Here is a 15,910-nt window from a genome sequence, read left to right as displayed (position 1 = left end):
CTCTGTGTTTTTATGATCAACAGCAATATTACATTTAATTGTAATTTACATATTGTTATGTATAGCTAGATATAAAGAACACTTCGTGAGGCATAACATTATATCTTCTATGTCCAGGTTCATAGTCCGTACACTACTAAGTCAGTTTTGCACCCTGAGAACTCTTCGCTATGCCATTTTCCATGCCATGCCATTTTCCATGCTGTATCTGCACAATTCTAATTTCTGTATATCTTCATATGATATACAAAACAAAAAGTGTAGCGCTAATGAATACAAAACATATATAAATATGTATACAATCAAAACCCAGTGACAAGAAATCAGCATATAAATCAAAGTCCAAGTGAAAAGTAAATCAATAAAAGTCCCATGAAAAACTTTGTGAAAATCTTGATGGTGGACAAATGTAAACTTGAAGTGAAAAAACACCACCACCAAGAGTATGGAGGCTTACCGGAACATTTGAACCCGAAAGAACATACGTTCGATGGGTAAAACAAGCTTGTATAGTGTAACAACCACTGTAAGTATGGAATCCTCTGGGGGTTGTTACAGGAACACACGGCCGCCCTGGACTGGTGTATCTCATAAGGATGGTGACCCGGTACGTATGGATAGCAGATGGATAAAAAAGGGGGGAACAAGGAAGGCCACATAGCGTAATTCCGTAAAATACGCAATAAAATTTTTTATTGAAAATTGGAAAAACTCACATTTGAGTAGATAAAACAGCGCTTTTGGTAAGTAAAATGGCTGGGGGGTCCCTCCATTGCAGCCGTCAAAGTATTTATAGGTAATATGGCCCCAAAATTGAGAGCCAAGTCCCCATTGTATATCGCACTACATCTGGTTTTCGGGCAAGATGGCCGACCGGCGTGCGTTCCAACTCTCATTCTGAATTCTATGTAATAGTAGGGGAATGTTTCCGGTGGAAATTGTGCGTTCCAGAGTTCACATTGCAATGTGTATAAAGTGTGACCCCATTATAATAACCAGAGGGGTTGGCAGGGACAAGTATACTGAACAAAAAGTTAAAAACGAGCTCTTTTAAAAAACAAACCAAAAGGGTGGAAAACGTATTAGTAGAGCTGGAATGATACCGCTGCGGTGTACAGCTGCAAGGTCACGCAACGCCCGCACGTTGCGGTCCAAGCAGGTCGCCGTGTAATGATGTCATGCGCTCCAGCCGCATCCACAGCTTGTGTTCCAACCAACAAGAGACTTGGTCGCAATATTCAGTCACGTGACAAAAGCACATGATCGCATACTGAAAGACCGAAAGTAAACAAAGAAATAGAATGTAATACTGCATGGGTGCTATACAACTGATATCTAATCATGGGAAATCAAATCTTTATCGAAAACACAAAAGGCATGTTCAGTATAAATTAGACATACCCCATTAATGATTATAAATTGATGATTATATATTGTGGGGTGGTGAAAAAAATAAATTATGTAAAAAGTAATTAACCTATGTAATGCGACTAATACTTTGCACATGTGGAATGGAATCTCACATGGGGTCATGAACAGAAGACAATATAATAATAAAACAAATATGAGACAAATAGATGTAAGTGGATATATATGGATAAATAAATAAAAATGAGAGAGATGTCATGGTAAATTACATAACGATCCCAGCAAATGAATATTTAAGCCTTATTGATGAATGAGTTAATGTCAGGTTCAGCGTTCATACCGAATGGAAAATATGTCTGTAGCTCATATATCCTGAAGGTCTCCAAATGGGAGACACCTCTGGTCATGGCTCCACCCCTCCAAGGGGGAATATATCTGTCGATAACCATGAACTGTGTTCCCTTAAACATGCGATTATGATGCAATTTATAATGTCTAGGGACCGTATGCTTAGTATTACCACTTTTAATCAGAGCAATATGTTTGGCCACCCTGATTGAAAAAGAACGGATGGTAACGACCCACATATTGTTTCCCGCAATGGCAGGTAATCAAATAACAATATGGCTGGTGGTGCACGTACAAAACTGTTTAATGGAGTAATTTTTATGTGTGACAGAAGATGTAAAATCCACAGTTTTGCGTCCAATACCTGAATTACGTTGGCATACGGTACATTTTTTGCATGAGAAAAAGCCTTTCAACTCATGGAAAAAAGACAAACGAGTAGGGGGGTTGATAACATTTGGAGGTATTTTACTTTGTAGAGTGGGAGCTCCTCTAAAAATGACTTTGGCCTGATCAGGTAAGGCGGTATTAAAAATGCAGTCATTCTTGATATCTCAATGTTTAGGAAAGATTGCTTTAATTTGTCTGTGTTGAGTGGAGAACGAGGTAAGCATTGCCCACTTGAAAGTATCATCTCGTTGTGATTTGGATTTAACCTCTAATAAGGACTCCCTATTCACTTTCAGAGCACGTTGGAATTCACGATCCACATCGTGGGGGTCATAATTTTTATCCAAAAACCTAGTTCTTAATAAGTTGGCCTGTATTTTAAATGTCTCAATGCCAGTACAATTTCTACGTAGTCTTAAAAATTTGACTATGTGGAACAGAATTCAACCACGATTGGTGATGACAACTATCCGTTGGGATAAAACCATTGCGGTCTGTGGGTTTAAAGTGTGTTTGGAATTCAAAACGTCAGACGTATTATTTATGGCCAAGTTCGAGGAGGATGTCGTCTATGCCCATGAGACCCCTTCCCTTATGGGCACGCTATATAGACGATATCCTCCTTCTATGGAATGGTAGTGCCAGTTCATTAGAAATATTCTTTGAAAGTCTTAACAATGATAGGGGCATTTCTTTGTCCTACATTGCAAGTACTGACACGATTAATTTTCTTGATTTAGAAATCAAAATTAAGAATAGACGTTTTGAATTCCAAACACACTTTAAACCCACAGACCGCAATGGTTTTATCCCAACGGATAGTTGTCATCACCGATCGTGGTTGAATTCTGTTCCACTTAGTCAATTTTTAAGACTACGTAGAAATTGTACTGATATTGAGACATTTAAAATACAGGCCAGCTTATTAAGAACTAGGTTTTTGGATAAAAATTATGACCCCCACGATGTGGATCGTGAATTGTCCTTATTAGAGGTTAAATCCAAATCAGAACGAGATGATACTTTCAAGTGGGCAATGCTTACCTCGTTCTCCACTCAACACAGACAAATTAAAGCAATCTTTTCTAAACATTGGGATATCCTCAAGAATGACCACATTCTTAATACCGCCTTACCTAATCAGGCCAAAGTCATTTTTAGAGAAGCTCCCACTCTACAAAGTAAAATAGCTCCAAATATGATCAACCCCCCTACTCGTTTGTCTTTTTTCCATGAGTTGAAAGGCTTTTTCTTATGCAAAAAATGTACCGTATGCCAACATAATTCAGGTATTGGATGCAAAACTGTGGATTTTACATCTTCTGTCACACATAAAAATTACTCCATCAACCACTTTAGGACCAGCCTCATTTTGGATTTTAGGTGTTTACATGTTTAAAACATTTTTTTGTTAGAAAATTACTTAGAACCCCCAAACATTATATATTGTTTTTTTTTCTAACACCCTAGAGAATAAAATGGCGGTCATTGCAATACTTTTTTTTGCACCGTATTTGCGCAGCAGTCTTATAAGCGCACTTTTTTTGGGAAAAAAAAAATTCACTTTTTTGAATAAAAAAATTAGACAACAGTAAAGTTAGCCCAATTTTTTTTATATTGTGAAATATAATGTTACGTCAAGTAAATTGATACCCAACATGTCACGCTTCAAAATTGCGACCGCTCGTGGATTGGCGTCAAACTTTTACCCTTAAAAATCTCCATAGGCGACGTTTAAAAAATTCTACAGGTTGCATGTTTTGCGTTACAGAGGAGGTCTAGGGCTAGAATTTTTGCTCTCGCTCTACCGATCGCAGCGACACCTCACATGTGCAGTTTGACCGCTGTTTTCATATGCGGGGGCTACTCACGTATGCGTTCGCTTCTGTGCGCGAGTTCGTCGGGACAGGGCGCTATAGAAAAAAATTTTTTTTTCTTATTTATTTTACTTTATTTTATTTCTTTTTTTTACTGTTTTTTTTTTTTTTTTTTAAATTTGGATCACTTTTATTCCTATTACAAGGAATGTAAACATCCCTTGTAATAGAAAAAAAAGCATGACAGGTCCTCTTAAATATGAGATCTGGGGTCAAAAAGTCCTCAGATCTCATATTTGGACTTTAATGCAAAAAAAAAAATGTAAAAAAAAAATGTGCCTTTAAGACAAGTGGGCGGAGCTGACGTTATGACGTCGCTTCCGTCCTCCTATGGTATGGAGACGGGTGGGTGCCATCTTAGCCTCACTCGTCCCCATACCTAGGAAGTGAGAGGACCCGATCGCCTCCGCCGCTACTAACTGCTCCGGTAAGCGGCGGAGAGCGACAGGAGGGGGTGGCACCTCTCCCGCCGCCGATAACGGTGATCTTGTGGCGAACCCGCCGCAGAGACCACCATTGTTGCGTGACCTTCTGCTCTACTAATACGTTTTCCACCCTTTTGGTTTGTTTTTTAAAAGAGCTTGTTTTTAACTTTTTGTAAAGTATACTTGTCCCTGCCAACTGGTTATTATAATGGGGTCACACTTTATACATAACCCCCACTTTATGGGGTCACAAACCGGAAGTAGTGCCATACACAATGGGGACTTGACTCTCAATTTTGGGGCCATATTACCTATAAATACTTTGACGGCTGCAATGGAGGGACCCACTAGACGATGTCTAAGGAGACTAAATGCATCAGGTAGGACTCCATTGCCGCCATTTTACTTACCAAAAGTGCTGTTTGATCTACTCAAATGTGAGTTTTTCCAATTTTCAATGAAAATTTTTTATTGTGTATTTTACGGAATTAGGCTATGTGGCCTTCCTTGTTCCCCCACCCCCCCCCCACCCTTATTTTTTTTTTTTTTTTTTTTTTTTTTTTTTTTTTTAAATCCATCTGCTATCCATACGTACCGGGTTACCATCCTTATGAGATACACCAGTCCAGGGACGGCCGTGTGTTCCTGTTACAGCCCCCAGAGGATTCCATACTTGCAGTGGTTGTTCCACCATACAAGCTTGTTTGACCAATTGAACGTACGTTCTTTCGGGGTTCAAACGTTCCGGTAAGCCTCCATACTCTTGGTGGTGGTGTTTTTTCACTTCAAGTTTACATTTGTCCACTGTCAAGATTTTCGCATAAAGTTTTTCATGGGTCTTTTATTGATTTACTTTTCACTTGGACTTTGATTTATATGCTGATTTCTTGTCACTGGGTTTTGATTGCATACATATTTTATATATGTTTTGTATTCATTAGCGCTACACTTTTTTGTTTTGTATTTCTAGTGCATATACCACATTTTGCTGTGTTAGCTGCTCCTTTTGTCCTTTTTAGGCAGCACAGAATTATCTATTATCTTCATATGATATGTCCTTCTTCTTCTTCCTTTTTTTTGTAATATGTCAAATGTAATAACAAATTTAACTTGGATTTACTTTTTTTTTTTAATTTTTACTTTCAGATTCTACACGCGATGGCGCTCAAAATGCCAAATACTCTGAGCAGGTAAATGCTGGAGAATGGTTACCGAGTAACAACTGGTTGCAATTGATATTTGAGTTTTATAAAGCTGCAGCATGAACTCATACTATTGGATTTCCATGTTGCCAAACAAAGGATATTGTATGTATTGTATAATGTGCAATATTTGTAAACTAAGGGAGAGGAGCATGGTATAGAAGTTAAAATTACATATTGGCTTTTAGTTTTATATGGGCTCAGTTAAAGTGATATTAAAAAGATAATATATTGGAGCTTACCAGTAATTTTGATGTGGTGGCTGTATTGGGTTTCTCTTTTTAGGCTCCCCCCCCCGCTTTCACCTGGTGATCTGGCCAGTAATGCACCACCTGTATTATACAGACACCCCTCTGTATGAATGAGCACTACAGTCTATTTAACATGGTTTCCTATGGGACACATTCACATCTATTCTTTTTTCAGCCGCTACATTTTTGTAAACGGTCAGGGACTTTTGTAAACACAAAACTGTGCATTTTTGGTTCAACAGACTTCAATGGAGAAGCTACAAAAAAGGCACGATTTGCGTTTTTAATTTTTTTTTGGTTAACAACAAATTGGCCAAAAAAACAAAAGCATAAATGACACACAACGCAGGAAAAATGACTGTGCAAAAACGCATTAAAAAAATGCAGAAACGGATCAAAAGTAAACTGCATAGGTGTGCACCAGGCCTTAAGCCTGTGGGGAGGGGAGTGTTAGATGTGCTAGCAGATTCACATACACCAACAAATTGAAGCCAAATTCCACCTAATACTTTATATTTGGTTACAGCAAACCGTGTTTTTTTTTTTTTTTTTGTTTTTTTTCCTTTTGGGATAAAGATTTTACATAAATCTGAACATTTTAAGCACTCTGGCTAGTGTTAAATGGTTTGTCTCAACCCTGTACACTGGTACATCTGGAAGAGAGCTTTTCTGTTGAAAGACAACAGACTTACTGGCTGGATCACCAGATGAAAATAGAAGGAAAGCCTTGAAAAGGAAACTAATACAGCCATCACATCTAAGAATTGCTAAGCTGCAATATAATGTTTGATTTTGGGTTTAACATTTCTTTAAGTACAGTGATAAAGAGAGGACAGAATGTTTCAGGCCCTGGTTCTACAGGCGGCTTCCCACAGTGCATGTGCAATAAGCACTGTGCTTTCTCAATGGACCTGCAGCCTCCTGGGACCTGTGACCTCCAGGAATAAAAAAAAAAAAAAGTAAGCCTCCAATAGTGGCAGGTGGTAATCGTAACTTCCGCTTTAAACTATGCAGTTGCAGTGAGCAGTTCAGACCGGAAGTCTAAGACTCCAAAGTCCACCCACTACACTGAGTGGCAAAACGATAAAGTTACCATTTGCTGTACAAAAAAAAACTACAGTAAGGCATGTACAAGAACGGTGGCCAGGGGATACCATGCATAGTGGCCACCAGTCGTATGAACCGGACATTATTGACACAGAGGGCTTTTCCAGCATCAAAGAAGGCTGGGTCTTCACAGCCGGGGTGACTGTGTACTCAAACAAGATGAAAGTCTTTAACCGGTATGGAAGCGGCTTTATACACTTCTGTGAGTCCAGGGACAGAGTGTAATTTAGAGAGTAGCAAGTTTAATTTGACAGGTCACTGAAATTCTTAGCCTATCATAGTAAGAAAGACCTGCAGTCTTACAAAAAAATAGCATTTTTACTGTGATCTTATTGCTATAGAGAGTGGCCGTACATGTGCAGATCTCTCTTCAAAGATAATGCTCATCCCATTTTAGATTAATTCTGTAGGGACCTACCACACCTAAACTTTCTTATTTGTTTAGAAAGAATGCTGCCTTTTTCTATAAAAAAAAAAATAAGAGTACAATGATTGTACAGGTCCTGGTATAAGGTGATCCAAATAAAAGCTGGCAGATCTCTTGTAGATCCATGAATATGACTGTATACCATAATACCCTGCTCACATACTCCCTCTGCCTCACTGTTTAGAATAACTTGGACTTTGCCAGTAAATTCTTGTAAAAGTTTTGCTTCAGTAACTTTTAAGAGAATGGACATTTGTATACTAGAGGAAAAAGGTAAATATTTAAAGATCTCCTGCTGCTCTTAATGACAGATGTGTATGTTATGTCCTATTCATTATATTTAAAATTGGTGCCGCGCTCCCAAATGCTAATGTGCTAGTATCCCTTTAAATCTGTTTGCATAGCAATTTTCAAACTCTGCATATCATATAAAACCATATATAACATTAACAAGACAAACAATGCATCAGTCCATAAAGTGTCCTTTGGTATGAATTTGCTTGCATACGCTCAATCTTTCATAAAAAAAACAGGTTTGTGTTCACATATGCAAACGGCTGGTTCCTTAAAGTGGGGTTCCACCCAAAAAAAAAAAAATACATGAAAAATTCTAAAAAACAAAACAAAAAAACATTTGGATATTTTTTTTTTTTTTTTTAACTTACCTCTAAATGCCTGTTGCTAGGGGGTCCCTCGTAGTCTTACCCTTCCATTGCCTGGGCTGGTGACATCACTTCCCCCTCGGCACAGGAAGTGCTGCGCTCTTCTCCCTCCCTCCTGTCAATCATCTGGGACCCATTACAGGTCCCAGGTGACTGAGCGGCCAATCACGGCGCGCGGCGCCGCTCGCGCATGCGCAGTGGGTGCCAGGCTGTGAAGCCACAGCCCGGCGCCCCTGAACGGAGGGGGAGACAAGCGAGGCTTCGATCCCCCCGCATCGCTGGACCCTGGGACAGGTAAGTGTCCAATTAAAAGTCAGCAGCTGCAGTATTTGTAGCTGCTGACTTTTAATTTTTTTTTGGACGGCCCCCCTGGGTGGAACTCCTCTTTAATTAGTGTTCCCCACTATGCGCTCCAAACATCCACATGCATTTAATGAATATCCCCTAATCCGGTGTGCCTTCTTCTGGGGGATAAGACCAACCAATGGTCTATCTGCGCTTTTGTCCCTCTCTGGGGATCTGTTTTATGGCATTTCACTCCTGTGAAATCTTAAGATTCTTCCTTCTCTTACACTTATCTCCATACGCCCAAATCATAAAGAGAGAAAGCTGTGATTTAGCTTTTAAAACAAACAGTTTATTAAACACGAAGTATAAAAACACTCACATTTTCCTGGTGCTTAGAGTACGCCAAACCATAAGACAATCAGACAGTATTTCCACACTGTGCTAACAAAGCCTGACTACAGATAGGCCCCTCCCCTACAAGTTATGCCACATGGTCAGGTGGCTTCCTCAGGAGGATATACCTGCCATCACGCCGTGCCAACTTCTATATAGCCCGACTGGGCGCCATTTTTCAGAAGCTCTGATTTCACAACCACATAATGTACCATCTTGCCTTCTTGACCTCTAGTGGCTGGTGTTGGCACCATTTTGATGTGGATCCAGAGCGCTGTATACTGCTCTATACACAACACAGAGCAGTACACATGGTTTGATATGATATGCTGAGTTTTAAAATAGGTGTGAGCGATCCGCTTAGTAAGTTTTGTAGTCTTATAGCAGCGGGCAAGTACACCCATTTTTAAATGTCCCATTCATTACAAATAGCGAGTAGATAAACTTGAAAGCCTTACGTGAAATGTTAGCTCATACTTCCCTTTTAAAAATTAAATCCAGGAAACCGCTAAATGCCCAGATGAAATGCATATATAAAAGCAGTTTTACCTGCCAAATGATTTGTATTTCTGTCCATCTATTCCTGAGAATTATACAACCCTGTCACGTAGAACAGCCAGCCTGGAGACCCGACTTTCTTTACTGCATTTAAATAATGCAACCAGGTCTTGTCCCTGCCCCCAGCTTGTAAGTGGGAAGTAAAAAGAAGAAGCAGACTGATGAGCTCATATCCTTTGTTACTTTGCTCTCACCTCATAACAGCATGCACTTTGTTATCACATAAATACTGCAGCACAACTGTTTTTTTCTTGTGCTGCCTCTCCTTCTCCCAGTCTGAACTCTGCTGATGAGATAATTGAGAAACTACAAATTCACTTGTGTTTTTTTTTTTTTTTTTTTTTTTTTCTTTGGGCATTTTTTTGAGCTTTGAGAGCCGTTGCTTTAGAAACTGTATAGAGCTTTTTATTTTTTATTTTTTTCAATAACATTTTTATTATAAGATCAAAAAGAAATAAAGCATTTGTACAATCATAATAACATTTGTACATATAGCTTGTATTAGAGCTGCACAATTAATCGTCAAGAATCGTTATCGCGATCTTGACTAAAGTGTTTCACAATTCTTTCTATGCAAAGAGCCCTCAAAAGAAAGGTAGAGAAAAACTGGGCAGTCTGCCAAGAATCAAAACATTCTTTATCAGTTGAACTTAAGTATAAACATTGTAACAATTTGTCAATGGAATAGACTTTGTGTGTAAATGAAAAAAGTTTAACCACTTAAACACTAAAACTTTTTTTGACATTTGTTGGTTTCAAGTTAACATTTTTTTTGCTTTTGCTAGAAAATTACTTAGAACACCCACACATTATTTATATATTTTTTAGTAGACACCCTAGAGAATAAAATGGTGGTTGTTGCAATATTTTACATCACACTGTATTTGAGGTCTTTCAAATGCAATTTTTTTTGGAAAAACTAACCAGTAAAGTTAGCCCATTTTTTTTTTTTTTTTGTATAGTGTGAAAGATTTTATGCCGCGAGAATCGTTAGAGAATCGTGATCTTTTTATTCTAAGCAAAAAATCGTGATTCTCATTTTGGCCAGAATCGTGCAGCTCTAGCTTGTATATAGTAATTTCAACAATAAGTGTATTATGTTGTAACGTTAGAGCTCTCTTTAGTAGTAATCAATCAAACCATAGCTGGATTCTTGTCTTCTCCAGTATCAATATGAATTCAGTATGCGGTATCATTTTTTAGAGTAGAAAGATAGTATGATATGATCGGCCGATCATTGCTCCAGTATGTGTATTTGGCGTAAGCTCTATTTACGTGTATGTTGCATGAGGAATTGAGTTGGATAGGAAAATATATCAGACCCAAGAGAGGGTGGCATTAGGGGAAGTAAAGAGGTGGTAAGAAAGGAGATAGTAAGGAGGTAGTAAGCCAAGGTCCCAAGGCTATCTGGGGTTGTTTCTATAGCAAGGACTCACATGTTTTAGAATATTTGAAAATGACCCAGGGTTGCCATGTTTTTTATAAAAAATTTTGGTCATTTCGTGAGCTATTGCCCTAATTATATAGAACATTTACCTCAGTCAATATCCTTTCAGTTTGAACAAAAGCTATATTACCTACTCCTAAACACAGTAGAAACACATGTTCTAATGGCATCTAAACGGAACACTAGTACTTCAGTGAATCAATGCTAATTACTGCACTACAGCTTCCTAGTAATAAACATATGTACTATTTTGATTTGTTTTAGCTCTCTATATTGTCTGCCATGGAGCTTTGCTGGAGCCTGTGTGAAATACTCTTTGTTGAAGCTGCTACAGGTAAGGATCCTTAATGCATGGTATTTCCAACAGCTTTCTGCACAGTCCAATGACCAGCTTTGTAAAATTACATAATGACAAGTGTTTACTTTTACTCCACCCACAGTACAGTCTCTCTAATTCAGTGCCTGGTGTTGGAACACTGTCTGTGTTCCAGCTTCCAACACCTTGTTGCTACCCTGATTTCTGTATGGTGCCCATTGGCCAGCAGGCCATGTGTTGGGCACCAGGGGTCTAAAGTATTATTAAGGCAATCAAAAAATTCTTGGTGTCATTAAAAGCAAAGCTTTTTTTTTTTTTTTTTTTTGATAGAGTAAGAGAGTGTTTGTTTTTTTTTTGCCATCTGTGTTCCATTGGGGAGATTTTCCTTCACTTTCTGTCCCATAGCCAAAACAAGAAGAAGTGAGAAGACCCCACCTAAAGTGGGGGAATCTATGGGTGTCACCAGGGTCACCAAAACCACTGTCCCCATTGGAAGTTTTCTCCTCTATTACTGTGCTGATGTCAACCAAAATGTTGTGATTTTATTTATTTGTATTTTATTTCTTTTTTTCTGTTTAATTTAATTTTCAATGGTAATGGGAAACCGGAGAGGTGAATCTCCCTAATGGGGGGCACAGACATCTCCCTAATGGGGGGGCACAGACATCCATAAAACCTGCCAGTGTTTCTAATTCTTTTCCTCTCCAAAAAGAAAAAAAAATGTCTTTATTGAGACTTTAATACAGTTGTCTATATAGCTGGCTGTGTCCAGGATGCTGGGCAAACTCAGAAATAAGTAACCTAAAAAAATGCGTTGTGTGTGTGTATATATAAAAATGCTGTAAATTAAGAATGCTTTCAAAAATAGAAGTAATAAGTTATTGTTATCAGTTAACAAAATTGGAAAGGAAATGAACAGAAGAGAAATCCAAATCAAATCAACATTTGGTGTGACCACCCTTTGCCTTCAAATAGCATTAATTATAGGTACACTTGCACACGGGAACTTGGCAGGTAGTTTGTTCCAAACATCTTGGTGAACTAACCACAGATCTTCTGTGGATGTAGGCTGCCTCAAAACCTTCAGTCTTTTCATGGAATCGCAGACTGACTTGATGTTGCGATCAGGGTTCTATGGTGGCCAAACCATCACTTCCAGGACCCCTTGTTCTTTACGCTGAAGATAGTTCTTAATGACATTGGCTGTTTATTTGGGGTCATTGTCCTGCTGCAGAATAAATCTGGGGCCGATGGTATGGCATGATGGATAAGTACCTGCCTGTATTTCTCAGCATTGAGAACACCATTGAGCTTGACCAAGTCTTCATCTCCATTTGCAAAAATTCAGCCCCATACTTTCATGGAACCTCTACCATGCTTCATGGTTGTCTGCAGACACTCAATATTGTACCGCTCTCCAGCCCTTCGGTGAACAAACTACCTCGTGCTACAGCCAAATTTTTTTTTTTTTTTTACCAGTATAGAGCACCTGTTGCCATTTTTTTTTGCACCCCAGTTCCTATGTTCTCATACAGTATATAGTTGAGCCATTCAGCTTTGTTTCCACGTTGGAAGTATGGCTTTTTGGCTACAATTTTTTTAAGACAACTTCTGGCCAGACTTCTCTGCACAGTAGCTGGGTGTACCTGGGTCCCACTAGTTTCTGCCAGTTCTGTACTAATGGCACTGCTGGACATCTTCCGATGTTGAAGGGAAGTAAGCATGATTTGTCTTTCATCTGAGGTTTTAGGTTTTCTTGGCCGACCACTGCTCCTATGGTCCTCAACATTGCCCGTTTTTTTTGTGCTTCTTCAAAAGAGCTTAAACAGCACATCTTGAAACCCTAGTCTGCTTTGAAATCTTTCCCTGGGAGAGACCTTGCTGATGCAGTTTAACTACCTTGTTTCTTGTTGCTGTGCTCAGTCTTGCCATGGTGTATAACCATGAAACGGTCTTCCACAACCTTACCTTAGTAGCAGAGTTTGGCTGTTCCTCACCCAGTTTTAAGCCTTCTACACCCAGAGGTTCCCAACCCCTGGGCTGCAGATATATGGTATAATTGGTTAATCGTACACCTGACTCTAATCCTACACAATATCTGACTTTGTGCAAGTTTAATAATTGATGCTGGTTTGAAGCCAAATGGTAGTCACACCACATATATTGATTTTGATTTGGGTCGCATTTTGTAAATTGAAAAAAATGAACACAATTAAAATCTCTATTTTTTTTTTTTTTTTAAAGCATTCTTACTTTACAGCACATGTGTGAAACACAAGGCCCATGGGCCAAACCTGGCCCTCCAGGCCATTTCATGTTGCCCTCCGCTCCTCGCTCACCAATGTCACTTGTAAACACAGAAGCCTTCTGTGTTTTCAAGGACAGCTCTACCTTTGGCAGCTCACAGATCCCTGCCTACCCTACACTCACAGTGAGGACAAGGGAGATGTAGGTGCAGTGTGGGATGGGACATCACATGGTAAGCTGCACTGTGATCCTCCTCTGTGTCCGGGAACACAGATGCCGCCCAATGATCTCCCTGCAAGTGAGAGAGAGGCAGAGCTGTCACACTGCTGTGAGGTGCTAGAGCCGGGCCTGGGTATGTGAGATGCAAGGAAGCTTGGGGGGGAGAGAGGCATGAGGGCTGTATAGGTAGGTGTGTGCAGAGGTGGGGAATGTGGATGTGAAACACCCCTAAACCTTGCGCACTCTATGTAGTGCACACCTCAATCCTGTACTCTGTATATAGCGCACCCCTGAACTCTGCACTATGTACAGCGTTCAGGGCTGCCCTATGCACAAACACACTCCTGGTATTTATTGCCCCTTAAAGATCCCACTGTTACTGCAATTTGGCCACACCCACCACCTTTATAGTTTGGTGGTATGGGCATGGTTGAGCACCTATTATTATCTGAGGGGAAAAAAAGGCCTGGATACATTTTTATATAGTCTTCCATATACAATGGGCCCTTTGATGGCAACTATAATGCTGTTGTGGCCAGGGATGAAATTTGAGTTTGACACCCCTGCTTTACCGAAGCCATAAGTTCTTAATTTCCATAAATCAGAAGCGAGAATCGGTGAGAGAGTCACTTTTGTTAACAACGAAATGCATCGGCCCTAGTGATGCATCACCCCAGCCACCATTGGCACAGCCACATTAGATGCAACATCCTTCTCCAATTCTCCATTTGTTGATTTTTTTTCCTTGGGTGGACCATACACTGGACGTGGTAAAGTATGAGGCTGGGTTCACACTGTGCGCAGACGTGGCTCGCGGCAGGGGTCCGGTGCCTCCCTGTTCTCCATTTCAGGGACGAATCAGACCTGAATTTTTGCCTGAATTTGGACCTGAAATAGAGTCAAAGACACACAGGACCCTTGTGCAATGCGCTCTGTGGCCACCCTGGAGATGTGTGAACCGGCTCCGTTGAGAGCTAGTCACAGTCTCCTGTCATGCGAATTGGATGTCGGGAAACCCGCATCCAATTTGCATCAGTGTGAATCCAGCCTAATGGAGACTTTCTGTCCATTTGATTTTCTTGCGTGATCTGGATTTACATTCCGGATGGGACATTTTTTATCTGTCTGACGTAGTACATTTTACGTTTGGGCATTGCGAACTACATTATACTTTCTTGTATTTTATTACAATTGAATTAAAATTATATGTATTTTTTAATTGATGCCCCCTCATTCTGGAGCTGGATGGATGAGGATATGATTCAGCTATGTTTTGGGATTTTACCATTTTTGGTGTTCTCCAGTTGAATGTATGTTTGTGTCCATTAATTACATATATGAACACTGGAGAAGACTTGATCTATAAAGACCCCCTTTATAACAGCAGTTAATGAGGGGTCTGGCGATCATATAAATTGAAGTGGAGACAGCTATGGATTCCCACTGACTCCTTTGCAGTGGCGCACAAATGTTTGTTGCTCATGAAGATGTTTAAAGCGGAACTACACTGCATCTGAGTACCACAAACCAAAATCTCTATTTAATTCATCTTTATTATTCAAAGCAAACTACCCATCCATCCATGCTTTATGTTGCTGAGAAGTCACTTTGAAAAACGCCTCCCTAGCATTTCTGGCTCTGGCCATCTTGAGTAAGGGCAGATGAGATGATTCATGTAGCATTTACTTTCACCTCCATAACCCCCCTCAAGTTCCATAATCCATATCGCCTCAGTAATCAAGTTTTAAACCTTTTAACCACTTCAGCCCCGGAAGAATTTACCCCCTTCCTGACCAGAGCACTTTTTGCGATTCGGCACTGCGTCGCTTTAACTGACAATTGCGCGGTTGTGCGACGTGGCTCTCAAACAAAATTGATGTCCTTTTTTTTCCACAAATAGAGCTTTCTTTTGGTGGTATTTGATCACCTCTGCAGTTTTTATTTTTTGTGCCATTAAAAAAAAAATAGCGACAATTTTGAAAAAAACACATTATTTTTTACTTTTTGCTATAATAAATATCCCCAAAAATAATTACAATTTTTTTTCCTCAGTTTAGACCAATACGTATTCTTCTACATATTTTTGGTAAAAAATAATGCAATAAGCGATTATTGATTGGTTTGCGCAAAAGTTATTGTGTTTACAAAATAGGGGATAGTTTTATGGCATTTTTATTTAATATTTTTTTTTTTACTAGTAATGGCGGCGATCAGCGATTTTTATTGTGACTGCGACATTATGGTGGACATGTCGGACATTTTTGACACATTTTTGGGACCATTGTCTCTTATACAGCAATCGGTGCTATAAAAATGCATTGATTCCTGTGTAAATGACACTGGCAGTGAAGGGGTTAACCACTAGGGGGCGGGGAGGGGTTAAGT

At 39.5% G+C, this 15,910-nt stretch overlaps 1 protein-coding gene across 2 annotated transcripts in view; it reads left to right on the top strand.

Annotated features, from left to right (window-relative positions):
• The window catches only part of NUP85 (nucleoporin 85), a 110,852-nt gene that overhangs the window by 39,015 nt on the left and 55,927 nt on the right, over positions 1 to 15,910 (top strand). For both annotated transcript variants that reach the window (XM_073606168.1, XM_073606167.1), the window contains exons 5-6: positions 5,555 to 5,598; positions 11,008 to 11,077. In XM_073606168.1, the coding sequence (XP_073462269.1) occupies positions 5,555 to 5,598; positions 11,008 to 11,077 (114 nt within the window). The remainder of the gene's footprint in view (positions 1 to 5,554; positions 5,599 to 11,007; positions 11,078 to 15,910) is intronic.

Source organism: Aquarana catesbeiana, linkage group LG12 (genome assembly GCF_042186555.1).
Source record: "Aquarana catesbeiana isolate 2022-GZ linkage group LG12, ASM4218655v1, whole genome shotgun sequence".
In the NCBI taxonomy this organism is placed as follows: Eukaryota; Metazoa; Chordata; class Amphibia; order Anura; family Ranidae; genus Aquarana; species Aquarana catesbeiana.
The sequence above is the reverse complement of the archived record's forward strand: the minus strand, read 5'-3'. Positions and strand labels throughout refer to the sequence as shown.